The sequence below is a fragment of the Sphaeramia orbicularis genome, chromosome 6, assembly GCF_902148855.1.
Source record: "Sphaeramia orbicularis chromosome 6, fSphaOr1.1, whole genome shotgun sequence".
NCBI lineage: Eukaryota > Metazoa > Chordata > Actinopteri > Kurtiformes > Apogonidae > Sphaeramia > Sphaeramia orbicularis.
The window spans coordinates 10,897,081-10,914,305 of record NC_043962.1 but is presented as its reverse complement, the minus strand read 5'-3'; the positions used below and the strand labels follow the sequence as shown (position 1 = coordinate 10,914,305).

At 34.8% G+C, this 17,225-nt stretch overlaps 2 protein-coding genes across 2 annotated transcripts in view; both read left to right on the top strand.

Moving 5' to 3' along the window:
• LOC115420571 (protein-methionine sulfoxide oxidase mical2b-like) overlaps positions 1-17,225 on the top strand; it is a 323,437-nt gene that overhangs the window by 204,372 nt on the left and 101,840 nt on the right.
• The window catches only part of LOC115420572 (protein-methionine sulfoxide oxidase mical2b-like), a 108,348-nt gene that overhangs the window by 65,785 nt on the left and 25,338 nt on the right, over positions 1-17,225 (top strand). The window contains 4 exon segments of the mRNA XM_030135924.1: positions 7,512-7,719; positions 12,616-12,732; positions 15,020-15,121; positions 16,997-17,152. Coding sequence (XP_029991784.1) covers positions 7,512-7,719; positions 12,616-12,732; positions 15,020-15,121; positions 16,997-17,152 — 583 coding nt within the window.

Below are 17,225 nucleotides of genomic sequence, written 5' to 3'. Positions count from 1 at the left end.
AAAAAAAAAAAAAAAATTGAAACTTTGACGTATTTTTCCCAAAATGTAATGACATCTATGCTGAGTCACTTGCAATGAATAAACCCAATTTGGTATGAATTCAACCAATAGTTTTTTTGCTATAGACAGGTGAAATTTCCTCCATTATAAGTAAATGGGAAGATATTTAAAAAAAGAAATCATGAAAAATTTTAACTTTGACCTATCTTTCCCAAAATGTAATCCCATCTATTGTGGGTCACTGGTAATCTATAAACTCAATTTGGTATCAATTTGACCAATAGTTTTGCTGCTACTGACATGGGAAATTTCATCCATTATAAGTAAGTTTTTCCCAAAATGTAATGAGATCTATTCTGGGTCACTGGCAATGAATAAACCAAATTTGGTATGAATTCAACCAATAGTTTTGCTGTTACAGACGTGAAATTTTGCCGATTAAAGGTAAACAGGGGAAAACCAAGATTTTAAAAATTCCCAAAAAATTTAACTTTGACCTATTTTTCCTAAAATGTGATGAGATCTCTTCTGGGTCACTGATAATATATAAACCAAATTTGGTATGAATTCAACCAATAGTTTTGCTGCTACAGACATGTGAAATTTCACCCATTATAAGTAAATGGGGAAAACAAAATATTTTTAAAAATTAGTAAAATTTTAACTTTGACCTACTTTTCCCAAAATGTAATGACATCTGTTCTGGGTCACTGGCAATCTATAAACCCAATTTAGTATGAATTCAACCAATAGTTTTGCTTCTACAGATATTTGAATTTTCGTCCATTATAAGTAAATGGGGAACAAAAAAGATTTATAAAATTCATAAAAAATGTGAACTTTGACCCACTTTTCCCAAAACGTGATGAGGTCCATTCTGGGTTACTGGCAATCTATAAACCAAATTTGGAATGAATTCAACCAATAGTTTTGCTGCTAGAGTGTTAAAAAACAAACAGAACCAAAAACAATTTAAACCAAACTAACCAATGTAATGATATTTATCCCATTATAAAACTATATTATAACATTTGTCATTATTATTTTGTATCCCAGACCCCTGTTAGAAAAGAAACACCAGAGTTCAGCGTGTCCGCATACTTTTGTCCATGTGCTGTAGAACAGTTTGAGTGTCTTATTGTCTTACTGTAGGCTGCACACTTAGCATAGCAGTGGAAAGACGTCATATCTGAAGGAAAAGATAAGATGTCCACAGAGGAAAGAGGCCACGGTCTTGCAGAGGGGAGATTAACTGAAGAGGGCAGGGCTGAGGGTTGGCCACAAATAACAGCCCGATTATTATCCCACACATTTTTTCAGGAAAAAGCTTCTATTTGGGGAATAAACGGCGGCTGGGTGTGCGTCCAGGTTTTATTATAACCACCGTATCGTGAATCTAAATTAGAGCAGAAGAGCCAGACGTTGGTTTATTTTTCCATGACTTTTTACCGTTTACTGGAAGACAATGCAGGTCATCTTCGGAAAGACAAATATATCGGACTCTTCCCAGAAGGCTGTGCTAATTGTTTTGCCAGTTAATTTTCCCTTATAACCGTTAAATGTCTGCTGTGGAAATGAGACGTGGCCTGCGATCAGAGGTCGACTGAGACTTTCCAGATGTACTCGTTTCTTTTTCTGGTCCCACGTTCACTTAGTGATGCTGCTTTTCTTTGCTCTTTTTTTTACCTTAAACATACAGTCGCAGAAAAATTATTAGACCACCCCTTGTTTTCTTCAATTTCTTGTTCATTTAATGCCTGGTACAACTAAAGGTACATTTGTTTGGACAAATATAATAATAATAACAACAAAAATAGCTCATAGTAGTTTAATTTCAGAGCTGATATCTATCCATTTTCCATGTTTTCTTGATAATAACCAAAGTCACTTCAGTTCTTACATTAATATCTATGGCATTGTACTGACAAAAACAGTGCTTTTAGACATTCCATGTTTTCTTTTCTGTCCGTTTTAGTCACATGATACACACAGGAGTTAGTACATAATTGCATAACCATTGTTTTTGATGACTTTTAATGATCTAATAATTTTTTCTTCGACTGTATATACATCAGTAACACATGGGGTTTGATTATAAGCAAGACTTTATCGCAATGAAAATTCTATATTTGTCAATAATGAAAATTATGTCTGACTTTAACCCATAAAGACCCAAACAGCCACTGGTGACCGAAACCATCTACTGATCTAAACTGTTTAATACCTGTTGATCCACTAATTCTATCAATACATGTAAATAATTGGTGTAAAATACAGTTTGTCATCTTTTCATGGTCATCAGATATAACCCATTTCGCTCTGTAGTTACCGTGGAAACACCATCATACAAAGAATACAGTACATAAATATAAGAAAATGCGTGATTTACTCTGAAAAACTGCAAAATAAGGAGGATAATATTACAATCAAAGGTGATAAATCACTAAAGAAAAGTTAGATACAGAGAAAAAAGTAGCACTGGGTCTTTATGGGTTAATATGTTGAAAGGCTCCGAAGTGAAACCAGATGTCTGTTTAAAACTCCTTTTATTAATGTCAGAATATGTTCTACTGTTGTACAAGACTGGATTTAATACAAAACTTAGACGTTTGAAAATAATGAAAAAAGTTTCCTTCATGACGTGTCTCTGCTGTTCTTCTTCTTCCCTGACGACTTCATCTTGATTCTTTTCATCTTCTTATCCATCATCTTTTTAATCTGTCTTCTTTGTCTTCATCATCTTCTGTGTCATTTTCTTTGCTTTAATTGACTTCCTCCTAGTTTTCATTGTTTTAGCATTTACTCATAAAGACCCAAAAAGCCACCGGTGACACCAACCATCTACTGATCTAAACTGTTTAATACCTGTTGATCCACTAATCCTATCAATACATATAAATAATTGGTGTAAAATACAGTTTGTCGTCTTTTCATGGTCGTCAGATATGACCCATTTGGACGTTCAGAGGCTCTGTAGTTACCGTGGAAACACCGTCATCTTCTACAACATTGATTCAGCAGTAAAACCCATGGAGTTGGATCAATGACAGTGGATGGACTGTTGAGCAATCTGGATCAGATCCGGATCAGTCTTTGCCATTTGATAGAACACCCCATTGTAAATCCCAGAGTCAAATTGCATGAGATTTGCACAGTTCCCCCATATTGGGATTTCCACCATAAATATTAGTCCCATATTTATTTTACCTATATTTTAAGATTCCTTGACCATGAAAACATACCATTAGCAACTGGATTCATAATTATATCCTTATTAGTTCAGTAGTTATTCACGAAAATCACATTTCTCGTAATGGCGGTTTTCTTCTGGATCTAGCTCCTTAAGTATTAAAGCTACATGAAATCCGGTGGCATACTCCCGATGCGGAACTGACTGAGCTACACGACAGCGCTTGTCAGAAATGTCTACCTTTAATATTAAAGGCACAGTAGGCCAAAAAGTAAGGGCACCCCCATTTTTTATATAAATTGAGATAAAATCCGCCTTCTGGATCAGATCCGGATCAGCCTTTGAAATGTGATAGAGGACCCCATTGTCAATTCCTGAGTTAAATTTCATGAGTTTTGGTCAATAATTAAGCGAGATATTGGGAAACGAAAATTTTGGCCCCATTTACCACAATGTTAACGAAAATTTCAAAGTGATCCAGAATCCAGGATTTCTTCCGGATCACCCCCAAAAGTTAATCATTTCTTCCTTATCCCATTTCCAACAAACCTTGAAAATTTCATCAAAATCTGTCCATAACTTTTTGAGTTATGTTGCACACTAACGGACAGACAAACAGACAAACAAACAAACCCTGGCAAAAACATAACCTCCTTGGCGGAGGTAATAAATTCCCATTATGTAATAAAAGTTCAAATGTAATAAGAATGTCACGTCATCTTGTAATAAAGCCGCATTATGTAATAAACTGACACATTTTGTAATAAACTACCTCAATGTGTTATGTAGTAAATTTTTTCGCATTATGTAGTAAGTTATTACAATTTGAGAAATTTATTACAAAATGCACTTGACACATTTTTATTTTCAGGAAAACGTAATGTGCTAAATTAATCTTTAAACTGTGTGGTTCAAGTTCTGATTCCATTACCTGGGACTAATTTCTTCTAAATTGCTCTGAAATTATATTAATTTGGATTGTTATTACATAATGAACCATGTTATTACATTTTTTAAATAAAAATGTGTCTAGTGCATTTTGTAATACATTTCTCAAATTGTAATAACTTATTACATAATGCGAAAAAATTTACTACATAATGCATTGAGGTAGTTTATTACAAAATGCGTCAGTTTATTACATAATGCGGCTTTATTACAAAATGACGTGACATTCTTATTACATTTTGAGCTTTTATTACATAATGGGAATTTATTACATAATGCGGCTCAACATGGACACACTTGTTATTATGTTCAGTTAATGATATCTTTGCTAAAAAAAAAGTCACTTCAGTTTTTTTCAGTTTTTTTTATACAATAATCCTCAACTTTAATCTGAGCTCTTATGAACATGTACATAATTAGTAAATTAAATACAAGAAAATAGATGATTTACACTGAAAAACTGCAAAATGAGGAGGACAATATTACAATCAGTGGTGATAAATCACTTAAGAAAGGTTAAATATAGAGAAAACATTCATTTGTAGCGCTACAAAAGTAGCACTGGGTCTTTATGGGTTAATATGTTGAAAGGCCCCTAAGTGAAACCAGATGTCTGTTTAAAACTCCTTTTATTAATGTCAGAATATGTTCTACTGTTATACAAGACTGGATTTAATACAAAACTTAGATGTTTGAAAATGGAAAATAATGAAAAGGTTTCCTTCATGACAGTCCTTTTTAAAACTGTTCTGAAGGTGAACTTCTGCTGTTCTTCTTCCTCCCTGACTTCTTCATCTTGATTCTTTTCATCTTCTTATTCATCATCTTTTAATCTGTCTTCTTTGTCTTCATCATCTTCTGTCATTTTCTTTGCTTTAGTTGACTTCCTCCTGGTTGTCATTGCTTTCGATTCTTCATTGTTTTAGCTTTAACCCATAAAGACCCAAAGAGCCACCGGTGACGCAAACCATCTACTGATCTAAACTGTTTAATACCTGTTGATCCACTAATCCTATCAATACACGTAAATAATTGGTGTAAAATACAGTTTGTCATCTTTTCATGGTCATCAGATATGACCCATTTGGACGTTCAGAGGCTTCGTAGTTACCGTGGAAACACCATCATCTTCTACAACATTGATTCACCAGTAAAACCCATGGAGTTGGATCAATAACAGTGGGTGGACACGCTTGGTTTATTTTCAGTTAATGATAGATTTTGCTGAAAGAGTCATTTTTTCTTCAGTTTTCTCTGTTTTGATATAATAACCCTCAACTTTACTCTGAGCTTTTATGAACATCTACATGATCAGTGAATTAAATATAGGAAAATACATGATTATCATAAAAAAAGCACAAAATACAGACGATAAAATTATAATAAATGGACATAAATCACTTACGAAAGGTTAAAATAAAGAGAAAAATTCATATGGGAACTGCCACAAAAATAACACTCGGTCTTTATGGGTTAAATTCTCCTCAAAGTAGTCTTAAAAAGTCTTACATTTAACTTGTAGAAACCTGTAAGAGCCATGTCCAGATTTCCTTTATATTAGGTTTGATGTTTGTGACTTTTTTGTTTGTATATTGGCTGAAATTTGCTTAGAGGTCTTATTTATGTCTTTGTGCATAAGAAATCAATAGAAGTGAATCCCCAAAGGAACTTAGTGTTGGTAAATGCAAGTTATGCAAATTTACAGGATTTCAGTTCTGTTCAACATGTTGATGCTCAACTATGTTTTCAGCTCAAAAATGTCCAGTTTCATCACAATTAATGCTATATTTTCATGTCACAAATGGCCAAGTTATATTTGAACTGAATTTACCTGAAAAACAAATCTTCTATTCTTTTAGATTCCTCAGTTTTTCTTACAAGATTCTCTCCTACATATCACCTGTTTTATTTTTACAGGTTCAATATGGAGTATGGTGCTGATCCATCCTGCTTCTGTTACGCCAATACATACATGAAGAATGTCACACGTCACTTTTTAAAGCAACAGTTTTCTAATAATAAGCATTTTTATAAAGAAATAACAATTCTATATTGTTATTTCCTCTTTAGTATGATGATAAACTATACAATAAATAATTCTGATCCTAGTTTTTGCACAGGGATCATTAGTGTAAACGGTGACATGGCTGCTGAGCATCAGTATGATGGGATCTGTAACAACCATGTCACATCCGTCCACTGCCACATTTAGTGTTTTTGTGTCAGCTGTTATTGTTTTAGATCCACAATACTAACATTTATGAATAAGAGGAGAATTAGCAATAGTAAGTCTATAAGTTTATTACTAATAAAGTACTGGTACTGACCAGAGCATCATGGGTAATGTCACGTCCGTCCACCAGCAAAAGTTTTCACATACACGTGCTATTGAAAATCCAATATTTCTGAAAATAGAGCTTCTACTGTCAAATAATATCAGTAGTCTGTGCACAAATGGATTAGCATTATTTCAACACAGTTCTATGCACACTTTACATTGCATTATTTACACTGCACTTTATCCTTATCCTTTGCACAGACTCATTCATTGCACTGACTCTAAGCACAACTGTCTCCTGTTGCACTGACTCCTTGTGGAAAGTTGAAGTTTTTCTTTTTACGATTGTGTTCTTACTATTGTGTTTTACTACTTTTGTTTTGAAGTTTGTGGATACTGCTGGAACCTGTAAATATCCCTGTGGAATGAATAAAGTATCTATCTATCTATCTATCTATCTATCTATCTATCTATCTATCTATCTATCTATCTATCTATCTATCTATCTATCTATCTATCTATCTATCTATCTATCTATCGTTCTATCGTTCTATCGTTCTATCGTTCTATCGTTCTATCTATCGTTCTATCGTTCTATCTATCGTTCTATCGTTCTATCTATCGTTCTATGTATCGTTCTATGTATCGTTCTATCGTTCTATCGTTCTATCTGTCGTTCTATCTATCTATCGTTCTATCTATCGTTCTATCTATCGTTCTATCGTTCTATCTATCGTTCTATCGTTCTATCTATCGTTCTATCTATCGTTCTATCTGTCTGTCTGTATGTCTATCATTCTATCTATCTATCGTTCTATCTATCGTTCTATCGTTCTATCTATCGTTCTATCGTTCTATCGTTCTATCTATCTATCGTTCTATCTGTCTGTCTGTCTATCTATCATTCTATCTATCTATCGTTCTATCTATCACAACTTTTTTTTTGACAAAAATGGTCACTCATTTGACCCCCTAAGTAAAGTTTAGCTGATATGTAACTTATATGAATACTAAACCATTTAAAACATAGTGAAGAAATGGTCTCTGATTCTAAACCTTCTTTATTTCTGTGTTGTCCTGTTGCACCCCATCCAGTGTCTGATCATCGGCGGGGGTCCCTGTGGTCTGCGAACAGCCATCGAACTGGCGCTGCTGGGCTGTAAGGTGGTGGTCATAGAGAAGAGAGACACCTTCTCCAGGAACAATGTGCTCCACCTGTGGCCCTTCACCATCCACGACCTCAGGGGCCTCGGAGCCAAGAAGTTCTACGGCAAGTTCTGCGCCGGTTCCATCGACCACATCAGTGAGTGTCCACCTGTGGTTTTATAGACGTTCACTCTCTGCTGTGTTATTTATTAGCAGTATTGGGAGTAACGCGCTACAAAAGTATTGCATTACAGTAACAAATTACTTTTTGCTGTAACTCAGTAATCTAAGGCATTACTATTCTATTTTCAGTAATATTTTACTCAGTACATGTTCAATTGCGCTTCTGTTACAACACGCTTTTCGCCTACAAACAAAACGGTAAGACCGTGAGACCTTAAGGCAGGGCTGTCAAACTCATTTTAGTTCAGTTCCACATTCAGCTAAATTTGATCCTCAGTGGGCCGAACCAGTAAAATAATAACATAATAATATATAAATAATGTCAACTCAAAACTTTTTTCTGTCTTTTAGAGCAAAAAAGTAAATTTAGATTATGAAAAGGTTTACATCTACAAACTATCCTTTCAACAGATGTGAATAACATGAACAAACTGAAAAAATAAGTGTAATTTTAACAATATTCTGCCTCAGTTTATCATTTACTCATGTACATTATAATTTACAGATCACAGTGGATCGACAAATACACAAAATATTTAAAAACAGGCAGAATATTGTTAAAATTGCACTTACTTAAGACATTTCAGGTTGTTCATATTTGTTCAGGTTATTCACATTTTTTTGGCCAAGTTATACTTTGTTTTAGTGTAAATAGATGAAAATATTTACATTTACAAAGAGAAAAATTTGGAGTTGTCATTATTTATATGTTATTATGATAGTAGTTTACTGGTCCTGCCCACTTGAGATTGAATTGTTTTAAATGTAGAACCTGAACTAAAAGGATTGTTAATATCATACTGTAATTTTTGCATTTCACAAATTCATCCCAAGGGCCGGACTGGACCCTCTGGGGGGCTGAATTTGGCCCCTGGGCCACATGTTTGACACCTTTGCCTTAAGGAATCAAAAATGCGTCTGTAAAGTTCTATTTCCTGTTGGTGTTTAGCCAATGGGTGAAGACGGCAGAAGACAGTCCATTGTCCACATGGACGTATGCTCATTACTAACCCTAACCCTGTTTACAGAGGCTAGTTAGCATTAGCATGATCCCTGTGATCAGCAATGACAAGGTAAGCTAATGTTTCTATAGTGGCTTTTCCATTGGACATACGCACAAAACTTTATATTTACTAAATGTCGATAAAATAGAAGTGCGTAGTGTTGATTTTTCTATTAAATCAATTAAATTAATATAGAAATCCAAACTCTATGTATGTACTGTATATATCACATTTTGTTAAATGGACGAATAAATTACTACTACTGCTAATTACTTTGTAGTACTACAAATCACAAATGCAATGATTTGTTTATTTATTGTTGCAAGATGACACAAGAAGTCATTCCATAAACATGGCGACAAACGTAAATATCATGTTAATTTACAGATAGATTTGTTATTATGATATATTACCCCTCTATCTCGTACTAAATTTTAAAAAATTATTCAGTTTCGTGGTGTGTCCACACATACCATGACATGTTTCTTTTAAAACTCTTCTTCTTTGCCTGTTGTAACGTCCGTCAACACCTGTTATTTTATTTTTTTTTAATTCACGTGACTAATTGCGGAAAAAGGTCTTTCTATAGCAGTTTTGCGCGTTATGCTAATTTTGCTATGCCCGAAAAACCACCTCTTGCCAGCACAAAAACTTTTAATCAAAAAATGAGTGTTTTGGCGAAACTGTTTTTACCATTAGGCAAATTTTTATGTGCAAGTTATATTCGCACAATTTGAGGGTCAATGAAAAAGTGACTTTTGACTAGTTAGAATTCTTTATAAATTGCGGATTTATCTACCGGTGTCCTCGGTGCCACGCCCCCTGTTTGAATATGTAAAATGTTGAAAAAAATGCAAGCGTTGGGGTGGGATTAAATTAGTTCTACTTCCTCCCACTCCTTTTCGAATGTGCAAATGAAGTCATGTATAAGTATAAGTTTGGTTTTTGGTTTTTTTCCATGACTTCGTTCTACCTGTTTTACTTCTAAGGACTAAGTAAGATTACTTTGTCTTGTTGCATATTTGAAATAAACTAAACTAAAAAATGCAAGCATTCCTGCTGGGATTTAAACATGGTAGGCCGTAGCATTACTTACTAAACTATCTGTCCACATCTACTTCAGGATGCAAATTTCTGCGTCCCAAAGCTCTCCTATCTCTGGTATTTGGGGGGTTATTATTTCTACAGTGTATGTGCCATTTACGACAAGAATCTGTATGTAACTCAACAGTAATGAAGGAGTCATGCAAACACATTACAATTCTGAGACAGTAGTAGTAGTAGTTTATTTCCAGCACATAGAATCTTCAGATAACAAAGAATCATACAACATGGTAAAAAATAAATAAATAAATAAAATTTTTCTGCGCTCGAAAAGGAGTGGGAAGAAGTATAACTTATTGACTCCCACCCCCTTTTACAAACTAATAATCAAACTAGATCCGCTTCCTTTGCTTTGTTAATACACATTTTCCTCTGTATAGTTTTACAATAACACAAAACACCCATACAGACCATTCATATACACTTTTTTAGTCACCTCACACACAATCAGATTTGCATAATCAACCGTTTTTAATATAAACTATAATATTTATATGCACTTTAAATATTTATTCCAAATACAATGATCAATGCAATGACAGTAATATTATAAGGTAAGGAATTACTTTTAAAAAACAGTAAGAAGTAATCTGTAATGTATTACAGTTTGGAAGTAACTTACTCAACACTGGTTATGACTATAAAACACAGAACATGCAAACTGCTCTGAAACCATGAATGTAAACGAGCCGTGAACGTGTTGCAAATCAATGCAACGCAGATAAACCTGACACTAAAGCAGAGCCGTCCTCACAAAAGTGTCTTTTCATTTGTCCTGTCCATATTTAACAGCATGTCATCTGTAACCTGTGAGAAGCTTTTTCCCTTCAGTGTTGTTTTTTTGTTCACGCAACCTACTTTGCTTCAGTCTGCATTGCCCCAGTGGGCTTTACTAATGGTGTCATGGATTGGTATCTACAATAAAACACAAACACTGCTGAATGTACTCATTTAACCTCCTCAGACTCAGCTATGGGTTTTCTGTCCATATTTGTGAACAAGAGTTTCACAACTTTATACAAAAAAAATAAGAAAAGAAAACTGTCCGCCACAAAGGACATTCCATAAAAATGTTAAAAACTGCATCTGAAAAAACTGTTGCATCATGATGTTTCCAGTATAGGCACTTATTTAATAAAAAACAAAAAAAGCTTGTACTTTGTTGACATTTCCTGGGTCTCAGGAGGTTAACATAGTGAAACTGCATTCACTGTCACTACGACAAGAAAAATGATAGGTTTTTAAAAAGTTAATTCTAGATTTTAAGCTTGCAAAATTTTCCGCGACTATATGTGATTAAAGAAAATGTAAATAACCTTCACCAATGTTATGATCAGCTGATGTCATGCTAATTCACCATGTCATCAAGCTAAGATCAGGAGACCCCTTGTTGCAGGAAATACATTTTATGTGTTTAAAGCAGTCCAGTTTGTATATTTTAAACACCGTAAAGGATACATTCATTCATTCATTCATTCATTCATTCATTAATGCTCAGCTAATCCACCAAAGATAATCATTGTCTGGAACAAGGTTATTATTGTTAACGAAAACTAACGAAATGACGAAAACTAGAATTGAAAAAGCATTTTCGTTAACTGAAATAAACAAAAACTATAATTAAAAGAAAAAAACATAACTAACTGAAACTGTATTGTGTGCTTACAAAATGAAATAAAACATACAAAAATTATGGCTAAAATTCCCTTCGTTTTCGTCTTTGTCGATGTCGGATTGATATGAAATTGATTTATTTCGCTTGAGGCACCAAGGTCATAATAGTTTGGGATTTTTCATTATAGTTTAGTTTTATTTAGTTTTGACTTTTTTTTTCTCTAATTCAGTTAGTTTTAATTCGTTTTTAGAACAGGTTTGCTTGTTTTATGACTTTTTGTTATTTTCTAAATGCTTAGTTTTAGTTTAGTTTTAGTTTTCTTATATCTTTTCTCTTCTTCGCCGTTGTATTCAAATAAATCCCAGACAGGACTCTGCTGCTTTCTCCCAACTTTAGTCTCCATGTTTCCAGGTAGAGTGGAGACCAGAAGATGACTGGAAACCACAAGTGACGAGAAGTGACGGACCGTTAAATATCATACGGTGCCAGCAGCTAAAATTGCTTGAGGGAAATAAATCGATTTCATATCAATACTACGTTGACAAAGACGAAAACAAAGGGAATTTTATCAATAATTTTTATACGTTTTAGTTAGTTTTGTAAACACACAATACAGTTTCATTTAGTTATCGTTTTTTTCTTTTAATTATAGTTTTTCTTTTTTCAGTTAACGAAAAGGTTTTTACAACTCTAGTTTTCGTCATTTCGTTAGTTTTCATTAGCGATAATAACCTTGGATGGCACCATACGGCGCTTCAAGGTCCATCACTTATCGTCACTTGTTTAGAGTCGTCTTGTCGTGACCACTCTACCTGCAACATGGAGACTAAAATTGGGAAAAAGCAGCAGAGTCCTGTTTGGGATTTATGTGAATACAACGGTGAAGATATGAAAAAAATGAAACTAAACTAAAACTAAGCATTTACAAGAAAATGAAAACTAATAGAAACTAGCAAACCTGCTCTAAAAACTAATTAAAACTAACTGAATTAGAGAAAAAAATGTCAAAACTAAATAAAACTAAACTATATTGAAAAATCCAAAACTGTTATAACTTTGGTCTGGAATTCATATTTTCTTTGCTGATGACTTCATATTTTTCGCAGTTTTCACCAGGTCCATGTGTTACTGTACGTTTCTGCTCCAGGTATCCGTCAGCTCCAGTTGATGCTCCTGAAAGTGAGTTTGATTTTGGGAATAGAGATTCACGTCAATGTGGAGTTTGTCAAAGTCGTGGAGCCTCCAGAGGAGCAGACTGATGACAGTAAGTGTGTGTGTGGTTGCTGTTATCTCTATGTGAAGGGATCATGAGTGGCAGTGACACTCCGTGCATATTTCAGCTATATATGGACCGCTCACTGAGCAGACCGTATGTTAAAGTGATCAGAAATGTTCCTAGAGAGCAAACATCGGTGAACGTTTATAGTCAGCTGTGTGGAAAATCCTGAAAGTCTATTGATAGTTTGCTGAAGATGTTGGCTCTACTTTAGTTTTGCTTTCTGGCACATTCTAAAAATACGCAACCTGTCCGAAATATGCTTTATGGAGACCGTTGAACTTACGGAATTTGACACTGACTAAGAATACAGAGCCACATACTGTAACTGCTTTAGAACATGAGAAATGAACCATGCAAACCTTGTGTGGTCAGAGCAGCAGAAGTGGAAGCCACAAGTCATACTGATAAAACTGTACCGAGAACCTGTTCTTCTGGTCTGCAAGCAGAACACGCTGCTTTTTAAGCCATTTAAAGGGGTCATATTTTGCTAAACCCACTTTTATTAGTCGTTGGTTCATTTATTTATGTATTTGGACCCTAATAGTTCCAAAAGTTTGAATAATATCAAGTATTATCGGCTAAAAATGTGGAGCTGGAGACTGTAACGGTGGATGATGCGATCAATGGGGGAGTAGGTAGAGGATAAAGAGGAAGGGGGTGAGTACTGAACCTTGGGGAACGCCATGGAGGAGAAGAGCAGTAGGGTATTTGTAATTAGGACGGAGTGATGGAAGGAATCAAAAGGTGGCGTTCAGATCAAGGAGGATGAGGAGGTTGAGGTTTCCAGCTTTACAAATTTAGATTTTGGGCATTTATAGTATTGTGTTTTAAAGGGGCCGTATTTTGCTAAATCCCTTTTTACTAGTCTCTGGTACATTTATTTGTGTATTTGAACCCTACCAGGTCCAAAGTTTAAATTTGAACCCTCCAGGTGCTGCAAAGCTATCTTTATACTCAATCTGGCAAAAATCGAGTGGATTTCTACAACCTGTTTTAATTCCTGCTTAATTTGTTACGTCTATAACTAGTTACATCACAACATTTTCACATATAAGGTCAAGACTTCCGACGAGTATGACGTAATTGTTTGTCAGCAGCGGCGGTTGTAGTAAAAACTGAAAATATGTCCAAACTTAGAGCCAGTTACCTAAAATGTTCAGTTGTTGGCTGAACAGGACAGAGGAACACAGCCAACAACCTTGAAGGGACGGGACCTGAAGTGGTTCATGTACATTTAAAGGGCCAGCGCTCCAAACCACCTTTCTGGTGTCATAACTCAGAAATAGGGTTGAAAATGGACCTGTGGAGTTGAATTAACGAAGAATTCAGACCCAAACAGAGCACTTACAGTTTATATAGACCACAGGGAAATGTTTGAAAATGCAGAATTCCGTTTAAAAATCACTCCTTTAAAAAAAAAAATTGCCTCAATGCTGCCTTTGACATACTTTTTTGGGGCCAAAAGACCTAATATGTCAATGAGAATGTTTGATTTACTGACTAGACCCACCTATCTAATGGAATTTTTCTTGTATCGACGCCTGGTTCAGCTTCATCCCTCATACTGGTGTCCCCCAGGGTTCCATCCTTGGTCCCATTATATTTTCCATATATATACTTCCACTTGTTGCCCTCATCTCTGAAACATGTACTGCTATGCCAAGTTTACTGTTGACGGACAGGTCATCACCCAATCAGAGGCAAGGAGAAGTCTAACATTCAAGATTCCTTTTATTGTCAATGTATACACAGAGCATACACAACGAAAATCTAATGCGCTTGTAAAAATGGTATTTCTTGAGTAAAAAAAGAAAATATACAATGCAAAAAAATTTTTAAATAGTAAAAACAGAAAGGGAAAAAAACCCAAAAACATATACTCCGCCCCTTTCCCATTTGGTCAACTGACATATTCACACATTCATAAACAGTTATAGTGCAGAGGACAGTGAGAGGTAAATAGAGAAGTTATTGCACATTTTAGATTTTCATTATTGCACATTGTTGGTTGTTACACATTGCCGATTATGATTATTGCCCATTGATGTTTTCCAATATATTATATTATATAGTCTGTAATATTCCATTATTTCCATTAACATAACAATTATCCTTAAAAGTCCTGCTGAAATACAGTGAGCCAAATTTTGATCGTGTTTTCAACCTCAGAACCAGAAAGTTGTTCAGCCATGTTTTTATTAATTGAGAAACAGAAGTATAAAATAATCAAATAGAGGTGCTCATGCTGGTGTACTGTGTCCTCCCTCCTCAGGTCCTGGGTGGCGAGCAGAGGTCCGACCATCCACCCATATCGTTTCTGACTTCGACTTTGACGTGGTGATTGGAGCCGACGGACGAAAAAACACTTTAGATGGTGAGACACGACAGGGGTTGATGGGGTTTATTTAATAATTTCAACATTATTCTTATCTTAGTGAGAGCCCTATTTAAAGTTTTGCTCCTGACCCACATTCTTACCCTGCAGTGAAAGAACTGTTTGTTAGTTTTACTTGAAATGAGGTGAGGTGTCAGTAAAGCTGCTTTCAGTCACTGGGGAAAGCATTTCCTGTTGACATAGTTACAAGCGGAAGATTAATATAATGTGTGGGGTCAGTATGTGAAAGTGTGTTCTACTTTATGAAGAGTACAAAAGCTTTGCCCGCTTTGTGTCGAGGGATAATTAACTATATTTTTATGTGGGATGTATATGTTGTGTATGTTTGCTGATGCACAGAGGAGTGTAAACATCCTCCTCTATAAATAAAGTCCCGCTGTAATGGAAAACTATCTATTACGGAACTATTTTTATGTCTCTGCCACACAGTCATAGCTGAAAGTATTATGTTTTTAGGTTTTCTGTCCCAGTTTTGTGAATCTGAGAATTTTTGGACTTGGACTCGAGAAATTTTTTGGCATATTTTCAATATTTTAATGCACATTTTGGCCATAGCTCAACAAGTTGCTTAACCCTCTGGTATCCGGGTGTGCCTTTTAAGCACACTTTGCACTTTGTGTTAAAAAACTTCATATTATTTTTCACAATTTAAATAAGGTTAGAATTCAAAAGTTGTTCATTTTTACATGATCTTTAAAATTCTGGCCACCAATTAAAATTTGCACATTGTAAACAAAAGAAAATTACAAGACTAGCATCTGTCTCCCAAGTGTGCCTAAAACGCACTGTTTCTTCCATTTCATATGTATGATTAGGGCTGAGCTTGATTTACAAAAATAAAATCAAATTAGAGCAGAAAAATAAATCAATATATAATATTTAATAGTTTGATTTATATGTGTGCATTTTTGCACACTTGGTGACAGATGCTAGTATTTTTAAACATTTGACCTAGCGCCAAAAATAATAACGCAAATTAACCAATGTTGGAGTTAATCATTGACATATGCCAGGATGAAAAAAATCAAATCATATGGGATCCACTTTTTATGTAGTATATTGAAAAAAAAATTTTTGTGTGTTTTTTGCATCCAAAAAAATGGTTTGTTTACATTACAAACACGGCATTTAAAGGGCTAAAAAAATGTGACAGTTATTGAGTATTGGGTATTTTTTATTTACGGCTCAAGTTGATGAAATAGAAAAAAGTGTAATCGAATTAAAAACAAACTGTATGAAATTTTTTTTGACATTATTCCACAAGTGTGCCAAAAATGCACACTTGGTGCTTAGTAAGGGCCTTGCTGGACAGGATACCGGAGGGTTAATAATTATGACACAATCAGTGGGACAGCCATAATGTTCTGCAAAAACAGTTGCTGAAGAAAAGCTAATCCACAAATCCAGGTTGTTTAAATGAAGGTAAACAGGATAAAAACCAGTAAAAATAGATGATGGTATCCTTTTACACTGGTTGTAGATGAATAACAGTGAACAGTAGATTCTCATTTTTTCTGTTTTGATACAATAACCTTTGACTTTACTCTGAGATTTTATGAACATCTACATGATCAATCAATTAAATATAGGAAAATAGAAGATTTGCACAGGAAAAAATGCAAAATTCAGAGGATAACATAATAAATGGTGATAAATCACTTAGGAAAGGTTAAAGAGGGAGAAAAATTCAGTTGGGAATGGACACAAAAGTCACACTGGGTCCTTATGGGTTAATTAGTGTTATTAAGTTTTTTCAAAGTCTGTACCACATAAAGATTATGAGTCTGGACAGGCTTTTATTGTACGTTTTCCTCTTGGTTGTCATTGATAAGGTTTTTCTTCCAATTCCAACAGGTTTTGCCCGCAAGGAGTTCCGAGGAAAGTTGGCCATCGCCATTACCGCTAACTTTGTCAACAGAAACACAACAGCAGAGGCTAAAGTGGAAGAGATCAGCGGCGTAGCCTTCATCTTCAACCAGAAGTTTTTCCTTGAACTTAAAGAGGACACGGGTGAGTTAACACTATGGCTGCAGAAAGCTAAGTCTCTGTTTGGTTTGGGGCATCTCTTTGCTTCGCCTTCTCT